Here is a 22,349-nt window from a genome sequence, read left to right on the forward strand (position 1 = left end):
AACATAGCTCAAAAACATCTGAGGACAGCTGCATGATTTCCAAATAAAAGATACCCTAAGAAAACTCTTTTTGTAGGTCACCACCAGCCGGGATGGGCTAATTTTTTATTTAGACAGCTTGATGTTTGAAGTCCAGCATCCTGGGTCTTTTTATGCAACACTTATTGACCAAATTGGTCTTAATCCCTATAAAAGCAGCAGTAACTTTACTGAAAGCTAGATGCGCCTTGGGTTGTTTTTGCCATCTCGAACTTTATTTTGTGAATCTCTCTAGACCAGGAAAATGTATGCAGCTGTTACGCTCTTCGTCTTCATGTGCTTGACTGCCACCACCCATGCAGATCACCATCAGCCTTGCCGTAAGAATTTGTAGTTCCAAACTTTTGGTTCTTTTTGTAACTTGATTTTGAGTTGACTGGGCTTTATAGGTAGCGTTCACTACATTACAGTGAACAAAAGTCAAAGGTTACATGATATTATTTATTATATTTTGTTGTCAGCGTGTGCAAGACCTATCTAACTGACACTGTTGCCTTTCAGATTCACCCAATATGACAGGATTCATGAGTGTGGTGAGTTTGTTTAAAAGTGTATTTTAAGACTAACAGACCAATCATCTTGTACTTTTATAGTATTTTAAACCATAGCATTAAACTCTTTCCCTCTCTGTGTTGATGAATGAAACCAGACGAACCTAAAGGGTGAAGTGAAGGCGTATGGTGCATTCACTTATGATTCGATGGGCAAGAAACTGCGGTTCAGATCAAACGAGAGCTACCCCACAAACACATCAGTAGGTTTGGAACTACTGATGTTTTTTGATGAGGTAAGTGACTTCTTTCTTTAGACAAAAATGTCACCGTTCACTTGATGCTGTTTTTGCTGACAGACATCTGAATCTGTGTCTTCATCTGGCAGGGGATATTCTACGAGATCGACAGCAAAAACCAGAGCTGTGAGAAGAAAACACTGCACTGCACCCTGCACCCTCTGGATATCCCCGATGATGCAACGTTTAATGTTATGGTAAACAGTGGGAGTCCAACCATCGAAGGGGAGGGATTAAAAGTCAATGTATGGACAGGATCAATGGCGGACTCAAAAGGTGGGAGAGATGCTATAAGATAATACATGTGCCTCTTTTTGAGACAGGGTTTTTGTGGTGACGTTCATTATGAGCTAAGTGTTTTCCATCTTTCTCTTTTTCAGGCCACTACTCCATGTTTGTAACCATGGGATGTCTCCCCGTGACCACAGTCTACTTCTGCGAGTCCACATCATTCATATTCAGGTTGGTATTTTTTATTGTACTTAAGGCAATTAATAAATAAAGGGATATTTATGCAGCTTCTGTAGTATGTGATGGTGGCACAGGCTATAACGAATGTAACTTTTGTATGATGTCCTCACAGCACCATGGACGTTGAACTCGAGATCAAGGATCCCGATCTCCTTGTGGTGCCTTCCTATTGTCTGGGGCTGCCTGTGGAGGAGACACCAGAAGGGACAGTAAATAGTTTCCTCAACGAGTTCATGTAGATGAAACCTCGCCAGCAGAAAATCAAACCCCTATCCAAGTGTGGCCTGCCAGAACTTTAGACTTTTCTCTCCTTTTCATGTGTGACTCGAGTTTTTCGTGTGACACTGCACTACATCACATCTGTTTCCATCACGTCTTCCACTCCCCAATGAAGATATGGCTTTGAATGGATCATACTGTATACATACATTTTGATGTAAAGGAAAGAGATATGACATGGATTATAGAATTAGTCATAATTACTAACAGTTGGTGGCTTTTCAAGTTGCTACTGCTTACAAAACCTGTAAGATATGATTAATGGAACAATAAAATGTCAAAGCTGTCAAAAGTGTGAAAAGATTGTTGTTTTCGTCAAAGATTATTATTATTATAATACATTATTTCAAATGTTTTGACATGACTTTGTGAAACTTTTGGACAAGGTTTGGAAGAAACACCAAAACAATTCAGAGCTGTAGGGCTGGATCAATCCTCTTGGTGGAAAAGTGAAGATTTCAGCCCTAACTGACCCCCAGTTCATTAACTCTCTTATTTAAAACTTAATTATCTTCTGCACAGATAAACAGTAGCAACTGGTTTTTGGTAATTTGGTTAAACACAAATTAAGGAGTATAAGTCGTTAACACAATATCAGCTAAACAATGTTTTTAATCTTTAACTTTAACAATGTAACAACAGTGTTAATATAAGTATGATTATTATTAATATCAGTGTGATTATTACAAAATGCAACATGAATATATCAGTAATATTTGTAGTAATACTGATAATAATATACTGAGCTGTATAATAAGAGTTTTCTGTTCTGAAGGCCAGTCTAGGATGTATGATACGCTCATAGCAGCATCAAGGCAGTCGATCAAAACAACAAAATGTAGTGATTGAGAAACTAATGCCCCATTTTTTGGCTACCCCCATTTACATATTTGGTGGATGAAATAACAGGAACTATTTTGACTGTGAATGACATACTTCTCCTTTTTTGTTTAATCAAAAGCAGTCCCTGAAGGCAACACAAAAAACAGGGGAAATATTACATGTTAATTTATGCATTTGTTTGTGTATGTAAAAATTTTAACTTTTACCACTCTGTGCATTAGGGTAACTGCAGGCCTTAACTGCACTTACGCAGGCTAATTGTCCATCAGGTTCAAACATTTATCCACATAAACTAACAAACCTAAGTGTTTGAGTGTAAATTTAATGTTTTACTTTTGTTTTGTGACAGTTTATAAAACTCCATAGGAGTACACAGAATGGATAAAACAGGAGGGCAGCGGGATTGTGTAGAAGAAACAGGTGACTTTGATGTCATAAGTATTCATATAGGGGTGATGTTGTAGAAATTGATTTATTCCTCCTGATAAACAACGCACCTCAAAACAGTAGGAAGGAGTCCCTGATGTCTTTATGTAAGCAAATCAATAAGCCAAATAAGTCACCGCCAGCCAATTGAGCAGATCTCTATTTAATTTATTGTGGGTCAACATTTGTCTGTGCAATATAAAAATACATCAGTGAAATCTGGGCTGTACCTCTCCACTCACAGAGACACGCAGATACATTTAGGACTTTAATTTACACTAAACTTGGTGATCTGAAAGCTGCTGTGTTGATGACTCAAATATTGTGTATGCTGACTGTCAGTCAGTCAGTCAAGCTGTGATCACACAGGAGAAATATCAGAAGCTGGAGAGAGCACTGACAGACATGAGCCCTCTCACCAGCAGTTCACGGTGCCGCCGACAGGTGGTGTGTGTGCTGCATGCATCACAACGAAAATACAAACTGTGCCTTGCTATGTTAGCCACCACGGAGCTTCCTAACGTTAGCTAGCGAATTAAACCATTATTTTTGAGATTTGGAAAATGACAGTTTGTGCAGGAAATTGACGAAAACGTCCTCTTTGCAAAGTCCGCAACGTTTGGATTATTTGGTTTCAGTCCGTCTTTGATTTAAAACGAGGTAAGTTGTAAAATGGCGGATAGCTCACGTTAACATCCAGAGTTTGTCATTGATGCTGCTGTAACATTACTGGGTAGCTGGCCACACGCTTGACATTTGTGTTAACAGGTGTCGTCAACATAGAGATACAACTTTAAGCAGAATAAATTAGAAGTAACTTAATGAGTGACGGCGACGTATTCTTCCAGCTGGTGTTAAACAGCGAGGAGTCTCGTTAGCCAGCTAGCTACAGCTAACGGCAATGCTAGCAACTAAATCCGCTGAAAAATGTATCAAAAAGCTAATCCTAACGTCCGTATGTCGGCGTGAATAAAGCAGCCAGGGAGGGTGTCTAAAGGCAGCTTTAAATAGAAAACAATAATAATAATAAAAAGAAAGAAAGAAGATAATGTCTCGGCTAACATATCACATATCAGATTAGCTCTGCTTGGCCGTCGTAGCAAAGACGGCACGTCAGGAAGAGCTGAGAGTGGAATCAGCAGCTTCGGGAACATCTGCAGTTGAGTTTGTAGTTCGGAAGTATACAACTGCGCGTGTCTGAACATTGTTCTGGGGGATCTGTTTTAGATTCAAAGTTTAAAGATTGTGGCTCACAACGACCTGCCACCAACACTTGGGAGAGTGTCACAGTGCTCGTCCGAGAAAGTGCCGTGAGCGTTGATACTGCGGCGCTGAAAACTAACAGATATTTCTATTTATGGTCCTCGGAGAGTTTGAAGTCAGGACAACCGTGTCATGTTTACGTTGCCTTTTGGGATCGCCCCGTTACAGTGTGCGGTTGTGGTGTAATCACGCCCCCACAGATCTCCCTTCTCTAACACTATGTGCTGCTCTAAGGTTTAAAGTTACCGATGAAGTTGTGAAGAACTGGCACCTGCATACTTTACTTTATTTGTCTAGATCAATTATATAATTAAGTTTTTAAAATAAATCGTAATTATGATAATTTTAACAGTCAACACAAACCTGGATCTGTACAATAATCTGTGCATACACAGTCAGATGGAAAGAGCAGGGTTCAACTTGAGTACTGCACACGGTGTCCTAGTGTGAAAGACCACCCACACATGCCTGATCTGTGGTGAGGTTGTAAATGATAACATGTCAAGTTAGTTCCCTTTACTGTGACAGCATGAGACCTTGAACATACTGTGTATTTTCTATCAATTTAATTTATGTTGTGATTAAACTATAACTCAAGCATACAAATGATTTAGTCTCATAGACGTGTGCCATTTATTTACTGCAGTACAGGTGTGTCACACTGCTCTGGTATTATTTATAGATAGATTATATGCAATTTTGAGATAATCGAACTCTGCGTGCCCTCATGAGGCTGATAAACTAAAAATATCTGCAGGCAGCCTTGTCAGTGTGGCTGCTGTGGTACAATGTTAGCGCTCCCCTTTGTGAGTTTTGGGACGGTGGTGAAAAGGTTAGTTTCCAACACACTTCTGCCATCCTAAATGACAGCAAATCTAATCTCAAACTGTTAATGGCTAGCATTGTAGATATATTATGTTATAATAATGCAGTTGAATGGTGTCACTTCTGACATACTGTACCCCACTCTTCCTATTGAAATATATCTGAAATCATCAGTATAAACCAATGTATTTTTCTGTTTCATTAATTAATAAAGATTGACTTTTCTTTGTTTTATTATCGGTATTATGTATTGGCCAGTGGTTGCCCTGCTCTCTAAATATCGGCATCAGCCACTAAAAAAACTCATATTGGTGGACCAATAATATTATTACTTAATGGTAATCGGCCAGTTTTGCCTTAAGAAAACTACCTACCTGTCTTGTTCAGTACAGTTTGTGTTTAACAATGTAGGTCTGACACACTATGGGGGGGATTATGGGTGGCACACATTGTCTGTGAATGAGGCTACCATGTTTAACACAACACAATATCACCCATTCTGATATCCGCTGTTCTGTGTAGCATTTCATGCAAGGAAGAACAGAAGGTGTGATTTTATAATAGTTATTGAATTAATTTTCACTGCCCAGCTGCAAATATCTCCCACAGTCCTCATACTGTATACAACTGTGCTTGATTAAAATTTGCAATGCCTTTTGTACTGTTTTTATTTTTATTTTTGTCAGTTGCCTCCTTTGTACTATTTGTTAAAACCTGATGATTAATTTAATTTTAGGCTCCCTACACCTTCTCACCAGTGCTGGGCCCATTCACACACATTGTCTTCAGATCTCTCTGAGCAGCAGTCAATAAACCCAGACTGTTTAATTTACTATGATATTAAATTAAGTAAAACATACATAAAATATCAAACATGCATAAAATCCTTTATGTATGTGATGAATTAACTAGACATGTTTTGGTGTTTTTATTCTATGATTAACAAGCTTGACAAGCATTCAGTTGTCAGAAGTGACATCAATCATCATGATGTTGATCAAGTAATTGATTAAACTACTTCAGCAGTAGGTAGTAATAACAAAAGCCGAATGACAAAAATGCAAATAAAATATGCTACCTGTATTTCCATTGGTGCAGTTTGGGGGTCAAAAATAACTACTTTAAAAGCCCAGAATTATCTAAACGGTTTGAGATGAAAGCGGCATTTGTGAGTTCTGTTGAAATTGTGGAAGGTAGTAAGCGCACTCCCATTAAGCATGTAACAAAAGATTGGTTGTTGAGGAGTGCTCTGAACACGATGTGTGATTAAAGTAGGTAAATATTGAAAAATGTCAGAACCCAAGAGGATGTCTTGTCCTAAACTGAGAAAAGCAGAATGTCTCTACATTTAAGAAGCTAGAACCAGCAAATGTGTGGCATTGTACATTGCACTTGACTAGCAGAATTGCCTGATTAATTTTCTGTTTTTAGACCTTTTTGTGTTAGTAATAACAGTAAGGATGGCTCTATTCAAATGTCCCAGTAATCCGTGACAGTGCTGCAGACTAGTGAGCCTTAAACTGAAGCTTAATGGATTTCATCCATCATTCATGTTATCATTTACCCCTGTGCTTGTTCAGGCGTTTGTCTGTTTAGCCTAAAGAATAAACATACATTTAGGTGAGAAACACTGAAAAAACTCGACTTACAGTGCTTTGCTATCAGTGTAGTTATTGCTTAGCTGACCTTAAATGAGCCGCAGCAAATACTGGCTTTTTTTCTTGGTTTTTATCAAACATAATATCTCTGCATGCTCATCATCATCATGGCATAGACACATATTTCAAACAAATGAGGTGTTTGAGTAGTGCATTGCCAGTCTGGTGTATCTTAGCACCTCATGTGCTCTTTTTGACAATAGAAACAATGTTCTCATCATCCCTCGCTCTTGAAACTGAGCCCTATATGTGATGTACTGTGATTTGTTTGTGAGTTATTGCAACCAGTGTCACTGTTGCCGTTCATCAACAAACTCTTTTTGATTTTTCCAGGTGCAGCTGAGAAGATAGAGTAGAAGTAGAAGCCACCTACTCCAGCAGATCCAGAAAATGTTAAAGAAATGATAGCAGCGCAGGATTTGCACACAGAGTTTCAATTTCCTCAGTAAGCATTGCATCACGGAAATGTATCAAATTAAATTAAATGTCTTTGAATGTGTTGTATGTATGTATGTACGTACGCTGTCGCTTTCTCCCTAGGAAAATGTTATTTTTATCTACTTTGTGCTTGTAATGACTTCATGTGTTGTGCGCAGAGAGGCAGAATCTCAGTTGTCTTCAGATACTGACCTTGAGGATCCTGATGGAAAAAATGCCAAGACAGGAAAGGGCCTGGTATGTTTCTCACACATTCATTTATTCGTTGTCCATGCGTCCATGTTTAATTAGGCTTGAGCCTCCCTATGACCCAGCATGCATTAGGTAAAAGGCAATCAAACACCCCGGCCTGCTTCCTAGTTAATCACAGGACTAGCACATAGTAGAAGCAGTGTGATTTGAATAGCAAATAAGTTATTGCCCCATCACTTGTCTGCATCAAATGTCTGTAATCGGATTTAGTTCCTCATTGTGACTGATTCTTTTAACTCCCAGTAACCTGATAAGCTATTCACTCTCTATGCGATGCTCACTCACTGTGCTCATAGTTATGATAAAACAATAACGCATTTTCATCTTCCTTTTAACATCTTCCGCAACAGGCAGCCAGGAAAGGGAAGAAGGCGCTTGGAGACAAGGCCAAAGGTGGGGGAGCAGGGAGGCTCCCTGGTCTTGGCCGGGTGAATGGCCATCATCAAGAGAACGGGATGGAGAATATGACCTTGTTCGAGGTGGTCAAAATGGGGAAGAGTGCCACACAGGTGGGTACACACACTAGTATGGTGAAGAAAATACTTATTATTTTGATTGGTGTGGTAGCTGTGGGTTACATTTTCTAGACATTGATTAAATTCTATTGGGGTTGTATTATTGGGACAGCATCAGTGCAGTGATATTTTTTTTGTCTGGCTTTTGATGTCATGTTTTATTTTCCAGTCCGTTGTCGATGACTGGATCGAGGCATACAAACAAGAACGGGACATTGCTCTCTTGGACTTAATCAACTTCTTCATTCAGTGCTCTGGCTGTAAAGGTAAGTATCTGACATGATGCATCTAAATATTTAGCAGCCTGGGTGCCTCAAAGCAAATTAATACTTTGTGTTGATGTCATATAGGTGCTGTGAGCGGAGAGATGTTCAGACATATGCAGAACTCTGAAATCATCCGAAAAATGACAGAGGAGTTTGATGAGGTGATGAGGTGTTTTCATATTCCTTGAAAATATAAGGAGAATCTAAACATGAATCTGTGCACTTACCAGCATGGGTGATGTTTTTAATGTGGCGACATTAGGGGGATCTAACAGTATGAAACAATTGTGATGTTCCTAACCTGAATTTGATCATCTCTCTGCTTCATCATCAAACAGGACAGCGGTGAATATCCATTAACTCTGTCAGGACCACAGTGGAAGAAATTCAGGATAAGCTTCTGTGACTTCATTGCGGTTCTGGTGCGCCAGTGTCAGTACAGCATCATCTACGACGAGTATATGATGGACACGGTCATCTCGCTGCTCACCGGCCTGTCTGACTCGCAGGTCAGGGCGTTTAGACATACAAGCACACTGGCAGGTCAGTTTTAATTAGCATGTTTCACTTCGGCACTCTGCAACCGTGCCTGTCTGCACGCTCGGGCTATTATTGTACGGAAGGTGTTAGTACTTCAGGTGTGTATCTGAATTATGTCGTCTTTGCCAGCCATGAAGTTGATGACAGCCTTGGTGAATGTGGCTCTGAACCTGAGCATCAATATGGACAACACACAGAGACAGTACGAGGCGGAGAGGAACAAGGTCGTTGCAAAAAGGGCCAATGATAGGTTGGAGCTCCTGTTGCAGAAGCGTAAAGAGGTGAGAAGAAAAATAAGTTGTGGAACACTGACAACTAGACTCTGACTTTCACTCCACTTAAACAGTAAGGCTTTTGGAATATATTCAGTTTTTCTCTCAAATCTGCCCGTTGTGTGCGTATCATATCATAGATGCATTCATTTGCACTGTACATTTTGTATATTTGTTTATTGTTCATTCTGTAAATGTATTTGTTTGTATCTGTCTATATGGGCTTTGCTGGTTGGATGCTAAACTGCATTTTGTTGAACTGGTACTTACTGTGTGCAGTGGCAATAAAGTTGAGTGTAATCCAATTAAGTATATATTGAGCCTCATGCAAGAACCGCTTGTTCGCACAGTTTCAGTCTTACATGTTTGATTCCACTCCTCTAATTGTTTCTGATCACATGTAGAACTGGTCTTTATGAGAACCTCATGAATTATGTGTTCACGGGGGTTGTGCCTTCCTCTGCAAAAATGGACCATTGCTTTGTGAAGTTAAGGCTGCCTGTTGAACTGACAAATATCTGGAGTAAGTTTGTGTTACGTAAAAACACATTCACAAAGAACAGTAATATTATTTCTAATAAATATAGTGGGTGAGGATGGATCAGGAGAGAGGCAGAGAAAGCAAATGGGATGCACATTCATCAATTATCATTCAGATCATTTATATAATGTATAATATATTGTTTATATCGTTTATAATAGCCGTAATAATCAGTGTGTTTTCTTGCCAGATTTGCAGAGTGAAAAAAATAGAACAGACTGCGAGCCAGACACTCTGTCTGAAAAACCCAGCTGGTTAACATGGGCGCCGAAAGTGGCAGCGCTTCAAGGCATTTTGGGGCGCTTCTGCCTCCAAACAGCTCTCCATTCACTGAGAGGCATAAGAAGGCACACAACAGCACTCCAAATAACAATCGCTCTGACAAAACACTCAATACAGAGGGAGTCATTGAAAACAAGACTTCCCGCAGATAGAAAGGAATGAAAGAGCAGGGGAAGTTAATAGATAATTAGATTATAGTAGTTATAATTATGAGTAAAAGTTCTTTTTGTGGAAAGAATTGTTCTTGCAACTCCATTTCTAACCTTTTCTAACTCAAATGTAGCTTAACCATGTCACAATTTGCTACTTGAGAATGCCTTAAGCACAAATATTACTTAGACCACCACAGAATTCTACCACTTACCATACAGTGGTAGAATTAGATTTTGGGATTTTATTGGCATATTTCAGCATACCAACGTGTGCAGTTCAGTAGTTGGTAGAGAAATCGTCTCACTCTGGCAGCTGCCCCAGGTTCTTTATGCAGGTTGCTATCCATCATCCTCTGTTGCACCAACAGTGTCAAATTGCCTACTGTAGGCTATAATACCATTAAATATCATCCCGTCGAATATCTCAGTGTCACTTCCCCTTGAAGGCTTTTCGTATCAGTCATGAACCACTTTGCCTTAGAAAGACGTTATAGAGCATTTACCTTAATGTTAAGTCATTCCCTCTTTAATTCTGTGATGATACATCGCATTGCTCTGATGCCACGTCATCGGCAGCTGTACTATTGATATTTTCTAATTGTTTGTTTGGCACTGCTAAATTTGTTTGCTGATTTCTGACGAGGACTTGAAGCCCTGCGGTGTGAAATTCTTTTTACCATTTGATAATGCTTTTGTGAAAACACACCACAAACGGAGCAGTACAGGTCGCCTTATGCTAATGATCAAATGTCATGTAACACGTACATCCTCCTGAATCTGAATGAAACTCATCAGGCTGAAATGTGCAATTTATGACAAGTTTGTCTAATTAAGAGTGTATGGTGAATCCGACTTGAAACATTTGTACAATAAAGATACTCAAATGTTCTTGCATGAGGCCCACGATATTTAACAATTAAAAACACATTTACTCCTGACGGCTGAAAATCCTCACCAACAAATAGAATTTACTTCTGTTTTGGGAAATTACTTAGCCTTTTAAAATAAAACTTAAAAATAATATTTGTGGCCCATTTTGAGGGCATTTTTAATGACTGTGTTGGTCAATAAAAATGCCCTAAAAATGGTTGTTGGTTGAAATTTGTTGAAAGTAAGAAAAAAACAGAATAATGCCAGCAGTGTTAAATGAGAGCTCTTTCCAGAAAACCTCTCTTCATACTTTTTGTGTTAAGGGAAAAAGGAAGATTTGTTTTGGCTGTATTTAAAAAGTATCACTTTGTGTTTATCTTTCAGCTTCAAGAAAATCAAGATGAAATTGAAAACATGATGAATGCAATTTTCAAAGGAGTGTTTGTTCACAGATATCGGTATGTGAATCCTTAATTGATCCTTAATTGTATGTTGACTGAGATTTAACTGTGCTGACTCTGATCACACTCAGTCTTATCACAACAAGCATCACCTCTCTGTGTTCATTTGTGGCTTTTTGGTGCCCTCTAGTGTGAAATTAATTTCATCACCAATATGAGTCCACATGATTTTAGTTTGATACCTAACAGCTCTGAACAGTTATGTTTTGGCCTCATTACTGAATTTAATAAATTCTCTTGTGTTTGCCAGTGATGCCATTGCTGAAATCCGAGCTATTTGTATTGAAGAGATTGGAGTATGGATGAAGCTGTACAGTGACGCCTTCCTCAATGACAGTTATTTGAAGTACGTTGGCTGGACAATGCATGACAAGGTGAGCTCGTCAGGCAGTATCTGTGTTCATTTGAAGTTCCTCTATTACTGAAGTGACAAAAACCCTACGAAAAAGACAACATTTATTGTTAATTAATCAAATTAAATGTTCTTTTAAATGCAGGGCAGGATTATGATTATGATATGTTTATGAATTAAATCATGATGAGAAATGCATCCATAGCAGCATAAGACCAGCAGAACCCTTAACTGTTGGAGGACTTAATGTTACGTAGTCCATATCATATTTCTATCAAAAGCTAATCAATTGTTTTGGCTGTGGCAGAACAAGCAAAAGAAAAGCTCTTTTTAACGTGTATCATAATATTTTTTCTGTAGGTGTGCATAATGATAAAGCGGTTTAATTGGGTTGATGGCAAAGTAACACCTACGTTTTCAGTTAAAATATGGTAAACATTTTATATATTTCTACTGTGACTCCAGCAAGGTGAGGTACGGCTGAAGTGCCTGACTGCCCTGCAAGGCCTTTTCTATAACAGAGAGCTCGGTGCACGACTGGAGCTCTTCACAAGTCGCTTTAAGGTGAGCCAGCAGCTGCATCGCTTCAGTACCAGTTAGAGGCTTCTTGCACATCATTAAAATGTGTTCGAAATGTACAGGTTTTTCACTTTTTGTGTCTTTATATGCAAATAACTAAAGAGAAATAACATAGTTTTGACCTTATTATACCAATGTATGACAACTAATGTTGTAGCTGAGATACTGTATCTGAAACATAAAGTTGCTCTCATTGGCAGGACCGCATTGTGTCTATGACTCTGGACAAGGAATATGATGTCGCAGTGCAAGCCATTAAATTACTGACACTTGTCTTACAGTGAGTAACCTCCTCTCTTGAATGGCATCATTTTGTATTTGAATTTGCGTTATGAAGCCATATTTTGACACTTTAAAGAGTAGAGAGTTTATATTTGTATTTTCTCCCTGATCCTAAAAGCTTCTGTGGGAACATTTTAAACGAACCGTCTCACACATTTACCTTTAAGTCTAATTCTAAATGCTCAACCACAAAGTCATTAAACTGATCTTCCTCATTAATATAGTATGTATTTTACATAACAGGAGTAGTGATGAGGTTCTGACAGCAGAGGACTGTGAGAGTGTGTATCATCTGGTGTACTCAGCACATCGACCAATCGCTGTTTCAGCAGGGGAATTTCTATTTAAGAAGTAAGTGTTTTATTGCATCTTTTCAAACTACTTATATTAGGTCACATAACACGAATGAAGCTGGTTATAGTCTGCTTGGGTTCACATTAGTTTACGTTGGACTCGTCTTGTTTCACAGCAAAAACAGAAGTGCAAAGTTATCTGTGTGAGATTGAACAACTACCTCCCTTCAACAGAGCTTCTAAACAATGACTCCTTACAGAAATGGCACTGCAAAATACATGTGTAATGTACATATAACCTGTAGCTTTACAATCATGGATCATGCAAACAGTGAGAAGCTATTTTGTTATGGTATTAAAATAAATATAATGGAAAAAACAGCCTCAAGCGGGCTTTTTTAACAGCATTTTGTATTGTGCTGATTGAAGGCTCTTCAGCCATCAAAGTCCTGAGGAAGAGGGATTGCCCAGGAGGGGCAGGCAGAGCCTCAATGGCAGCCTTATCAAGACTACTGTCTTCTTCTTCTTGGAGAGCGAGGTAACCAGGCCTTTGTGTGTCACTTCTGGACGTTAATCCAGTGCTCATTGTAATGACAATGTCCTTAAGAAGTCTGTTAATCATATTTTGAGTTAAAATCTTATTTAATAAGATAATTGCATTTGCTTCAGTTTTTTAAATCAAATGTTATCCCACTCCTTTACTTTTACTTAATAGTATTTAAACATTTGATGTTTTGCAGCTCCACGAACATGGGGCCTACTTGGTGGATAGCTTGTGGGAGTGTGCGTCAGAGCTGCTGAAGGACTGGGAGACTATGATCAGCCTGCTGCTGGATGAGCCTGTGCCAGGGGAAGAGGGTGAGTGTCCACTCTTTCAGACAAGTACTGGCTCACATTTCCAGCTCCAGCATGAGAAAAATTAACCTATTTGCAAAGACATCATTTTATAATTTTTTTCTTCAGTTGGGGGAGTCCTTTCATGACATTGTCTATAACTTGTTGTGATTTTTTTTAGCCCTGACTGATCGTCAGGAGACGGCTCTAGTTGAGCTCATGCTCTGTGCCATTCGGCAAGCCTGTGAATGCCACCCTCCAGTAGGCAGAGGCACAGGGAAGAGGGTGAGTGTCTCATCGTGCTCGACGTAGAGAGGATACATTTTCTTGAATGATTTCATGTTGTTAACATGGTTGGGTTTTTGTGTGTGGAAAAGGTCCTGACTGCAAAGGAGAAGAAAACGCAGCTGGATGATCGGACTCGGATCACAGAGATGTTTGCAGTCGCATTGCCTCTGTTACTGGCAAAGGTGATTGACTTTTGTTCTGCACTACAGCTAACAGCTGTCAGAGTTGAGTTGTGTATTTGGGCGACAGGTTTGATTCTTAAACATTCAACCTAACTGCTCTCTTTTCTTGTCTTAGTACTGCGTTGATATCGATAAGGTGACCAATTTGCTACAAATACCAAAGTACTTTGATCTTGACATCTACACAACTGGCCGGTTAGAAAAGGTTTGTAAATTTTAACATTAGTCCTAGATCATGCAACATAAATCGAACAGTGTAAGTGAAGCAATGTTATGTGCTGTCATGTTCCCATAAAGCATTTGGATGCCTTGTTGCGGCAAATCTGGGAGGTCCAGGACAAGCACACAGACACTGAGGTCCTGGAAGCCTGCTCTACTACCTACCACTATCTCTGCAACGAAGAATTCACCATCTTCAACCGTGTGGACATCGCCCGCTCCCAGCTTCTCGATGAGCTTGTAGACAAGTTCAATAGACTCCTGGAGGACTTCCTACAAGAGGTGGGAGCTGTGAGATGTTTCTTTTTGCATGGATTGTTTGAAAGAATGAGTGAATGTTCAGGATTTCACAGGTTTGATATCTTGTTTGTCAGGGTGAAGAACCAGATGAGGATGATGCCTACCAGGTTCTATCAACACTCAAGAAGATCAGCGCTTTCCACAAGTAAAGCAACGTTAAAACTTCTATGCTGATGTTTTCAATAGATTGTTATTTGTTGAAGACAAGGGTTTTCTTGATGCGAATAATAACATTTGCGTGACTTAATTATTATGTGTTATTTATCTGTTGTGTTCTTTTTGCTTCCAGTGCACATGACCTCTCTAAGTGGGATCTCTTCACCTGCAACTACAGGCTACTCAACACAGGTCTGCAGAACGGAGATATGCCTGAACAGGTATCGCAGCCTTAACAATAGAGTCCTCTCTAACTTTGTCAGTAACGTCCCCAAAATGCTAAAGCAACTATTTCAGTCAATCAGTGCATTTACATGCACTCAGGGTTACACTCGGGTTTCTCCAGAAAGTGGATTTATTAAAGATCATGTAAACAAGGAACTTGGTTTCTGTAATCAGGAAACAGGATTAGAAAAATCTTGGCTGTGTATATGGATAACAGGGTTTTTCAGATGACAAAAGAGAGGCAAAGTAATTGAGCAGAAAGGAGAGATAATTTCCAACTGCACTGCCACTAGTAGTCGAACACTATTTGTAAAATTCAGACACATTTGAGCTGTCTTCTGTTACTAATACAGTTCTAATCTGCCAGCAGTAGGGTTGCTGAAGGAGAGAAATATGATTACTGACCTGCTGCATTTATGACTTACAGTGAGCTCTCCGATTACCTGCATAACCTGATTTCTCTGAGTAACCTGGTTAGTTAACGACATATAAATGCACGGACTGTGGGTAAAATTACTTCTCAACTGATCTGGTTGCCTCTTTCCCCCCAGATTGTGATTCACGCAATGCAGTGCACACATTACATCATCCTGTGGCACCTGGCGAAGGTTTCAGACGGCAGTTCGTTAAAGGTATTTACCTGTTGGTCATTACACATTTTTTGGGATACTTTGAAAAATACAAGTATAAGAAAGAGAGAAGTAAGATATTAGTTAAATAACAAAACATTTCTAAACATACATTTGTCAAATAGTTACATAGTTACATTGTTATTATGACAAATAACTACCGACTGGCACCAGGTACATGGAGTACCTTTTACACATCTTTTAATTTTACTACTTACTTACTACTATTATTTTTCTCAAAGACTGATTTTGGCACTATATAGTCACCTAAAGGTTTCCGTAAGTAGGAAATTCCCATCCAGAGCACCAGTTTCCATCCAGTGTAGCTGGTTCCATCTATGATACTGACTCACTGTGTTTTATTTCATTGTTTGGACTGCTGAACTATAAATTCATATAGATCTATTCACTTACAGGACTGTCTAACTATTTGCTCCTTTCAGGGTGATATGGTGACCTTGAGAAAGCAAATGAGAGCTTTCTGCTTAATGTGTCAGCGTTACCTAAACAGCATCAACACCGCAGTTAAAGAACAGGTGGGATTACGCTGATAGGACTCTTCTATTATCCCTGACTTTTCCACATGGACATTTTTCAGTACCACTCAAAATTTGGTCGGTTGGTGTTTTTATAAATGCTGAAGTGTTGTGTTTATTCCAGGCCTTCACCATACTATGTGATCTGCTATTGATCTTCAGTCATCAAATTATGTCTTCAGGCCGGGAACAACTGGAGCCTCTGGTCTATACGCCAGACTCTTCTTTGCAGGCCGAGCTACTCAACTTCATTCTGGATCAAGTGTTCATTGATCAGGATGATGACAACAACAGTACAGGTCAGAGTCCATCACCATTGTGTTAATCAACCACACTAAAATTTAAAAGAAGAGGCATTCACTGCTAATGGTTTATTTTTGTAATATTTGTAATATATTTTTCAGATGGACAGCAAGATGATGAAGCCAGTAAAATTGAGGCTCTGCACAAGCGAAGAAACCTTCTAGCTGCCTATTGCAAATTAATCATTTACAATGTTGTGGAAATGAACACTGGAGCAGATATATTTAAACAATATATGAGGGTAGGTTCAAACCTCTTTTTAAAATCATTTATGAGGAATTCCTCCTGCCCCGCTCTTCTTGTTAACAGTATTACTTATCTTTCTCCTTAGTATTACAATGACTACGGAGATATCATCAAGGAAACGATGAGTAAAACAAGACAAATCGACAAAGTGCAATGTGCAAAGACACTCATATTGAGTCTGCAAGCGGTAAGATTGTTTGCCCAGGTAGTGACTTAAAAATGTGTAAAAAAAAACCAAAAAGACAACACATTGTTTCATTTGTGTAGATTTGTGTGCCAACAAATCCAATATGAAAAGCATTCATGTTAATCTATGAGGCATCACTTTTTACAAAAGGTTGTTCCAGTCAGATTGAATTATTTTAAAATAAATTGGGCAACAACTAACTAAGTAACAACAGATCACAAATGTATTCAGTCTGAGATTTAGACCTCTGGGTCTGTGAAACCACCTGTAAAGAAATGTCAATTTCAGTTTTTTTCTTTTCTTTTGTAGTTATTCAATGAGATGTTGTCTGATCTTGGCTTCAATGTCGACCGCTCATCATCAGCCTTCTGTGGCATAAAAGAGCTCGCCCGACGCTTCTCATTGACTTTTGGCTTGGATCAGTTGAAGACCAGGGAGGCTATTGCCATGTTACATAAGTAAGTAACCAGACTTTCTGCTTTGCATGCAACTCATTCCTACAATGACATCTGTGTTTTAATGAAAAAAGCTTTTCAGCTATTATTTCTCTCTGTTTTTGTTTTAGGGATGGAATTGAGTTTGCCTTTAAAGAACCCAGTCCCCAAGGAGAGGGGAGTCCACCTCTCAATCTAGCCTTTTTGGATATCCTGAGCGAGTTCTCTAGCAAACTAATTCGGCAGGACAAGAAAACAGTGTAAGTTTGAGCTACGAGACGTGTGCCGTGGTTTGTGTTTGTGGTGAGCATGGAGTCTGACGAGGAACTCTGAAAAAGTCCTAACTGCGACTGTTTTGGCACTTCTACAGTCACATGTATCTGGAGCGATTCATGACGTTTCAGATGGCCCTGCAGCGAGAGGACTGCTGGCTGCCCCTCATCTCGTACAGGAACTCCCTGCAGGTCGGAGGCGACGACGACACCATGTCTGTCATCAGTGGGATCAGCAGTCGAGGGTCCACCATCAGAAGTAAGAAGTCCAAGCCAGCTGCTTCTAGCAAAAGGAAACTGCCTGAAGGTGAGCAATGTTGACATCATTACACTTTGCTAGATTAAGATTTACTGCGTGTGCTATATGAATTGTATATGAATCAATTTTTACGAGTTTGTTGTTAATGTTCCTAAATGTGTGGTAGTAGTTGTCGAATGACAAACAGATACAATTAATTGTTGTACATGTGTATTTCAACAATGTGTGTCATTAGGGCAAATTGATTTTGAGAGGCTCCTACTCTGTAAAAACTAATTGTTTTCTGTAGCAGAAGAGAACAGCTGCAGCAGCAGTGATGCAGTCTGGGTGAACCGTGAGCAGAACGTGCAGACGCCAGTGATGATGCATTCGCCCCACCTCACCTCTACTGTACTGAGGGATCCAAAGAAGATGAGGCCAGAGGACAGCTACACTGCCGCATACACCATGCCAACAGAGCAGCATCCCCATCAGCCTGTGCCTCCCCAGCAGCAGCCGCACCATCACCCCCAGGCTGCCATTGATTACAAGTACAACAACCTTTCTACACATCTAATCCTTCACCTTAATTACTTTTGTTGAACTATGGGTATTATGAAATCATGTTAAATACTGAACACTGTCCCCGCAGTACCCAGGTTACTTGGATGTTGACACAGAGGCAACAAGCTGAAGCCCGTCAGCAGCAAGAGCGGGTTACCATGCACTATGCCAAGATGAGGAACCACATGCAACAAGCAATGTGAGATGGCACTTCTCTTCAGAGTACATGGAATAGATTTGAATTGTGGAAGAAAGCTGGAAAATTGTATTGTTTTTAAAATAACATCAAGCCAATAGACAGTATGTGAAAAAACGCTATGTCCTAACGCGTGTCTATATGTGTTTCTCAGTCGTCGAGGCTCTGGACTCATGGAGGATGATGAGGAGCCAATCGTGGAGGATGTGATGATGTCATCAGAGGACCGCTTGGAGGACATCAATGAGGGCATGGATTTTGACACAATGGACATTGACCTGGTAATGTACACCTGCACTAACTGATTTCTTTGGCCACTTGGGGGCAGTGGAAACAAGTTGTGAGCACAGCGTCGACATATCGTCACCTTTTAAAGGTTATATAATATGCAATTGTCATTCTATACAGTAAATGTTACTACAAGCTCTTCAACACATTTGAACTGTCTGTATGCTCCAGTCATGCTTTACTGGTAGCAAATTCTTTCCTTCCCCATGGTGCCAAATATTAGAATTTGCATATCGGCATGATTATCAGCAATTGATTGCCACAGTTATTAAGTATTGTATATAAAGTTCAAATAGCCTTTTTGGTTCTTATTCCTATTACATTTTGTGGTGCATTGTTCTGACTGAGCTGTTATTTTTCAGCCGGCATCAAAGAATCGCAGAGAAAGAACTGAACTAAAGCCAGACTACTTTGATCCATCTTCAATCATGGATGACTCAGTAAGGATTTTCCACTTCTTATAATACAATTTACTTAATTGCTTCTTTTTTGATTTTAATATGTAAATGTGATATTTGGTATTGTACAGAGGTTGTGGGTGACCAAGGTTACTCATAATTTTTATCTTGAGGTAACTGAGTTTTCTAATTTTACTAACTGTTAGGATCCCGAAAAGCACAGCTAGTCTCCCTGGGGTCAACAGACATTAAGTCCACAAGATGCTAGCTGTATATTTTGTTTTAATTTAGACAATAACAGTGGTATCTCGTGTTTGTGTGTGTGTGTGTGTGTGTGTGTGTGTGTGTGTGTGTGTGTGTGTGTGTGTGTGTGTGTTACTAATGTTACCTCACCAAAAATCCATCTTTTGAGTATCAAATACTCAACTCACTCTGAAACATTTGTAGCTTTCTTCATTACAGAAGCCGGCAGTGATCGATAGAATTCACAGCATTTCCTCTGGATGCCTCTGACAATCCTAATGGCAAAAAAGCATAAAAATTGCTTGATTGAATTAATAAAATCATTGTTCACCCAAATACGAACAGACTATATTATATATATAAAATACTAGTTCTTTCTTGTATATTTAGGCTAAAATTGTTTTTCTTAGACTTTTATTTATAATATTGTGGATTTCTAAATTACTTTCTTGTATGTCTTTAGGTTCTCAATGTTTCTATGTTTTAAAACAAATTGGATGCAACAAGGAGAATGTGTTCTCAAAATCCTTGGAAGATCCGATGGATGACTGTTCTCTGTGAAAATCAGAATGGAGCGAAATGGACTACTATAAATGGTTTGTGAGACACCAACGTTTGCCTCTTCAACACTTTGTTAAAATTTAGAAGGGGAGCTCGAATTTGAATTTTATTCTGATATTTTCACACACTGGACTTTTGTCACACTGCAGCAGAAATGTTTCTGTTTTTGTTCAGTTAATCTAAAAAACAACTTTATGTTTGCTTTCATGAAGGTGGAGCAGTACAGACATTATGTGGCAGGTGCATGGTGAGGGGACAATAACAGATCAAAATTCAAATTAATAATATATACCTTTAATCTTTTTCATTCAGTAGACAAAAATTGTCTGATGTAAATACATAGTGGCCAATATACAGGAGGGGTGAACACAATTTCACCAGCGGATAGAAATATAATAGCCCTGCAAAATAATACTACCTTTATGATGCTTGTAGCGTTCAATCGTTGTTGAAACACTATAATGACACTGCACTTTGTCACAGAGGTGTTAATTCAACTCTATGATAATTTTACAGCCATATTTTAGAAATGATCATAGGCTCCAATCCATGCCTCTGTGACGCAATCTAAACAGACATTGAGCATCGTGAGCTTCATAAAGACAGCATTTATTGCAGTTCTATTGAATTGGACTGCATTACATTGTGAAGGTGTCGGTGATATTGCGTTCACTTGCTGTACTTAAACTGTAGACTTTGGCATGGCATGTAGCCATATATCGAAACATGTACACAGTAAAGTATAATGTGAACTGGCGTCTCATACTGTTCAAAGGCCTTGCCACAAATGATATACGACATTCTCAGATTTCTTTGTGATGGTATTTTTTAGAAATGTACGTGTTCTGCTTTTATACCTTATAGATGACTTTGATTTATAGATATTTTGTAATGACAATCAAATGTAAATTAATGGTTTCTAATCATGTTATTTCACATAGATGCTGAAATAATCCTTTTTAATGAAAATGATTATGTTACTATAGATATGGCCAGCTGTTTGTATTTTCTTTCCATCTCTCTATAACGAATGGGTGCAAATTAAGGCATTGCTCAAATGTAGTAATTTGACAAATTTATGGCTGCATCTAAAACTATTTTTTAATATTGGGAGCATTCACAGTCTCATACATAAAATTGTGACTCAATCTTAAATGTGTAATCTTTCCTATATCTTGACTAATTTTCTCCACTGTATAGTATCTAATAATATCTAGTAATACAGACAACCCATAATTACAATCTTTAGAAGAAAGGATTTGAGAAATGGTTCAGAAAGATGTGTGTTGTTTGTTTTTTCCCAGTTTGCAAGTGTGCAGAGGATTTTTTTTTTTCAAAACACCAATTTAGTTGATGTACCACTATTGCGTGTTTAAGACTTATAGAATTATTCTGAATACAAAGCTTTAGAATTCTTTAGTCAACTATTATAGTATCAGACTTGTATATTATACAGTAAAAGATGTGTAATATATTGTGAATCGGTGCTCATTTTATATTTGCAGTTTCTGTTTGCTTGAAATTTTAGGGAAACGGTAAATACATAGAATGTAACTATTTGAAGTTAACCTACTAATTTGCAAGTATACATAAAATACATTGTTTTGTTTGCCTTTCAATGAATTGTTGCGGCATTTCTTTACCTCTGTGTGTTGGCCTGGTTGGCAGATTCAGATTTTATGGCAAATGGTGTATTCATATTGTAGTTAGAAACAAATCCCTAATTTTCTCAGAATCTCACTATAAACTGGAGAAACGGATCACATGGTCTTAAACATTACCATATACATACTAAGTATTCATGTTAGGCAGATGAGGTAAAATACATGTTAGAATTGCCTTTAAAGTTACATTAATCATTTTGGATCTTTTCTGTTTTGCATTGAACTGCTGAAAATGTGCATACGTCTGTATGTTTACACATATTTAAATATTTGTGTATATTAAATTTGTGTTTTTATTCTATTTTCAACGTGCCCATTGCATCCTTTAAGGTTTGTATTTATGTCTGGAGATGTTAACATGAACAGAATAAACCCTCTGTGACTGCGTGATGATTTTAACAACATGGCTGTCGATCCATACTTCCAAATCAGGTGTAGCCTACACATCAATGAAAATTTGAGGGATTGAATAAGAAAAACCTTATTTATATTCTTTATGTAACTAACAACTTTTACCTATGTTTCCCTAATGTAATAATTTCTCTATTTCTAGCACACATTCAACATTGTTCAGATTAAACAGAAATTACGTGGGGTCTTGGAAACCATTGCTTTACTATAATTGGTTAAATTCAGGTAACTCCTTTAAGCACGTTTGAAATTGTGTTATTTAAGGGTCGCTAGTTAACAGGTTTGG

General features: G+C 38.6%; 2 protein-coding genes across 3 annotated transcripts; both read left to right on the top strand.

The window, feature by feature from the left end:
- The first annotated feature begins 204 nt into the window (after positions 1 to 204).
- On the top strand, positions 205 to 1,871 carry epd (ependymin). Its single transcript, XM_051399794.1, has 6 exons — positions 205 to 359; positions 541 to 572; positions 689 to 826; positions 919 to 1,105; positions 1,210 to 1,291; positions 1,413 to 1,871. Exons 1-6 carry the CDS (start codon positions 284 to 286, stop codon positions 1,537 to 1,539), a joined length of 642 nt encoding a protein of 213 aa, XP_051255754.1. The 5' UTR covers positions 205 to 283; the 3' UTR covers positions 1,540 to 1,871.
- A 1,428-nt stretch (positions 1,872 to 3,299) lies between these two features.
- Positions 3,300 to 22,054, top strand: stag2a (stromal antigen 2a). 2 transcript variants are annotated; one of them, XM_051399791.1, is made up of 34 exons: positions 3,300 to 3,508; positions 6,928 to 7,039; positions 7,191 to 7,269; positions 7,635 to 7,793; positions 7,969 to 8,065; positions 8,150 to 8,226; positions 8,404 to 8,608; positions 8,735 to 8,886; positions 11,107 to 11,180; positions 11,434 to 11,557; positions 12,001 to 12,099; positions 12,315 to 12,394; positions 12,640 to 12,747; positions 13,119 to 13,227; positions 13,430 to 13,547; positions 13,705 to 13,808; positions 13,901 to 13,993; positions 14,109 to 14,198; positions 14,291 to 14,494; positions 14,587 to 14,657; positions 14,802 to 14,889; positions 15,445 to 15,525; positions 15,966 to 16,058; positions 16,183 to 16,357; positions 16,463 to 16,602; positions 16,693 to 16,794; positions 17,104 to 17,252; positions 17,360 to 17,488; positions 17,599 to 17,807; positions 18,049 to 18,289; positions 18,391 to 18,501; positions 18,653 to 18,779; positions 19,149 to 19,226; positions 19,891 to 22,054. In XM_051399791.1, exons 2-34 carry the CDS (start codon positions 6,996 to 6,998, stop codon positions 19,912 to 19,914), a joined length of 3,834 nt encoding a protein of 1,277 aa, XP_051255751.1. In that variant the 5' UTR covers positions 3,300 to 3,508; positions 6,928 to 6,995; the 3' UTR covers positions 19,915 to 22,054. The 2 variants fall into 2 exon arrangements, with proteins under 2 accessions (XP_051255751.1, XP_051255752.1); XM_051399792.1 differs by having other exon boundaries at positions 18,052 to 18,289.
- The last annotated feature ends 295 nt before the right edge of the window (positions 22,055 to 22,349 follow it).

Source organism: Dicentrarchus labrax, unplaced genomic scaffold, assembly GCF_905237075.1.
Source record: "Dicentrarchus labrax unplaced genomic scaffold, dlabrax2021, whole genome shotgun sequence".
Taxonomy (NCBI): Eukaryota; Metazoa; Chordata; class Actinopteri; family Moronidae; genus Dicentrarchus; species Dicentrarchus labrax.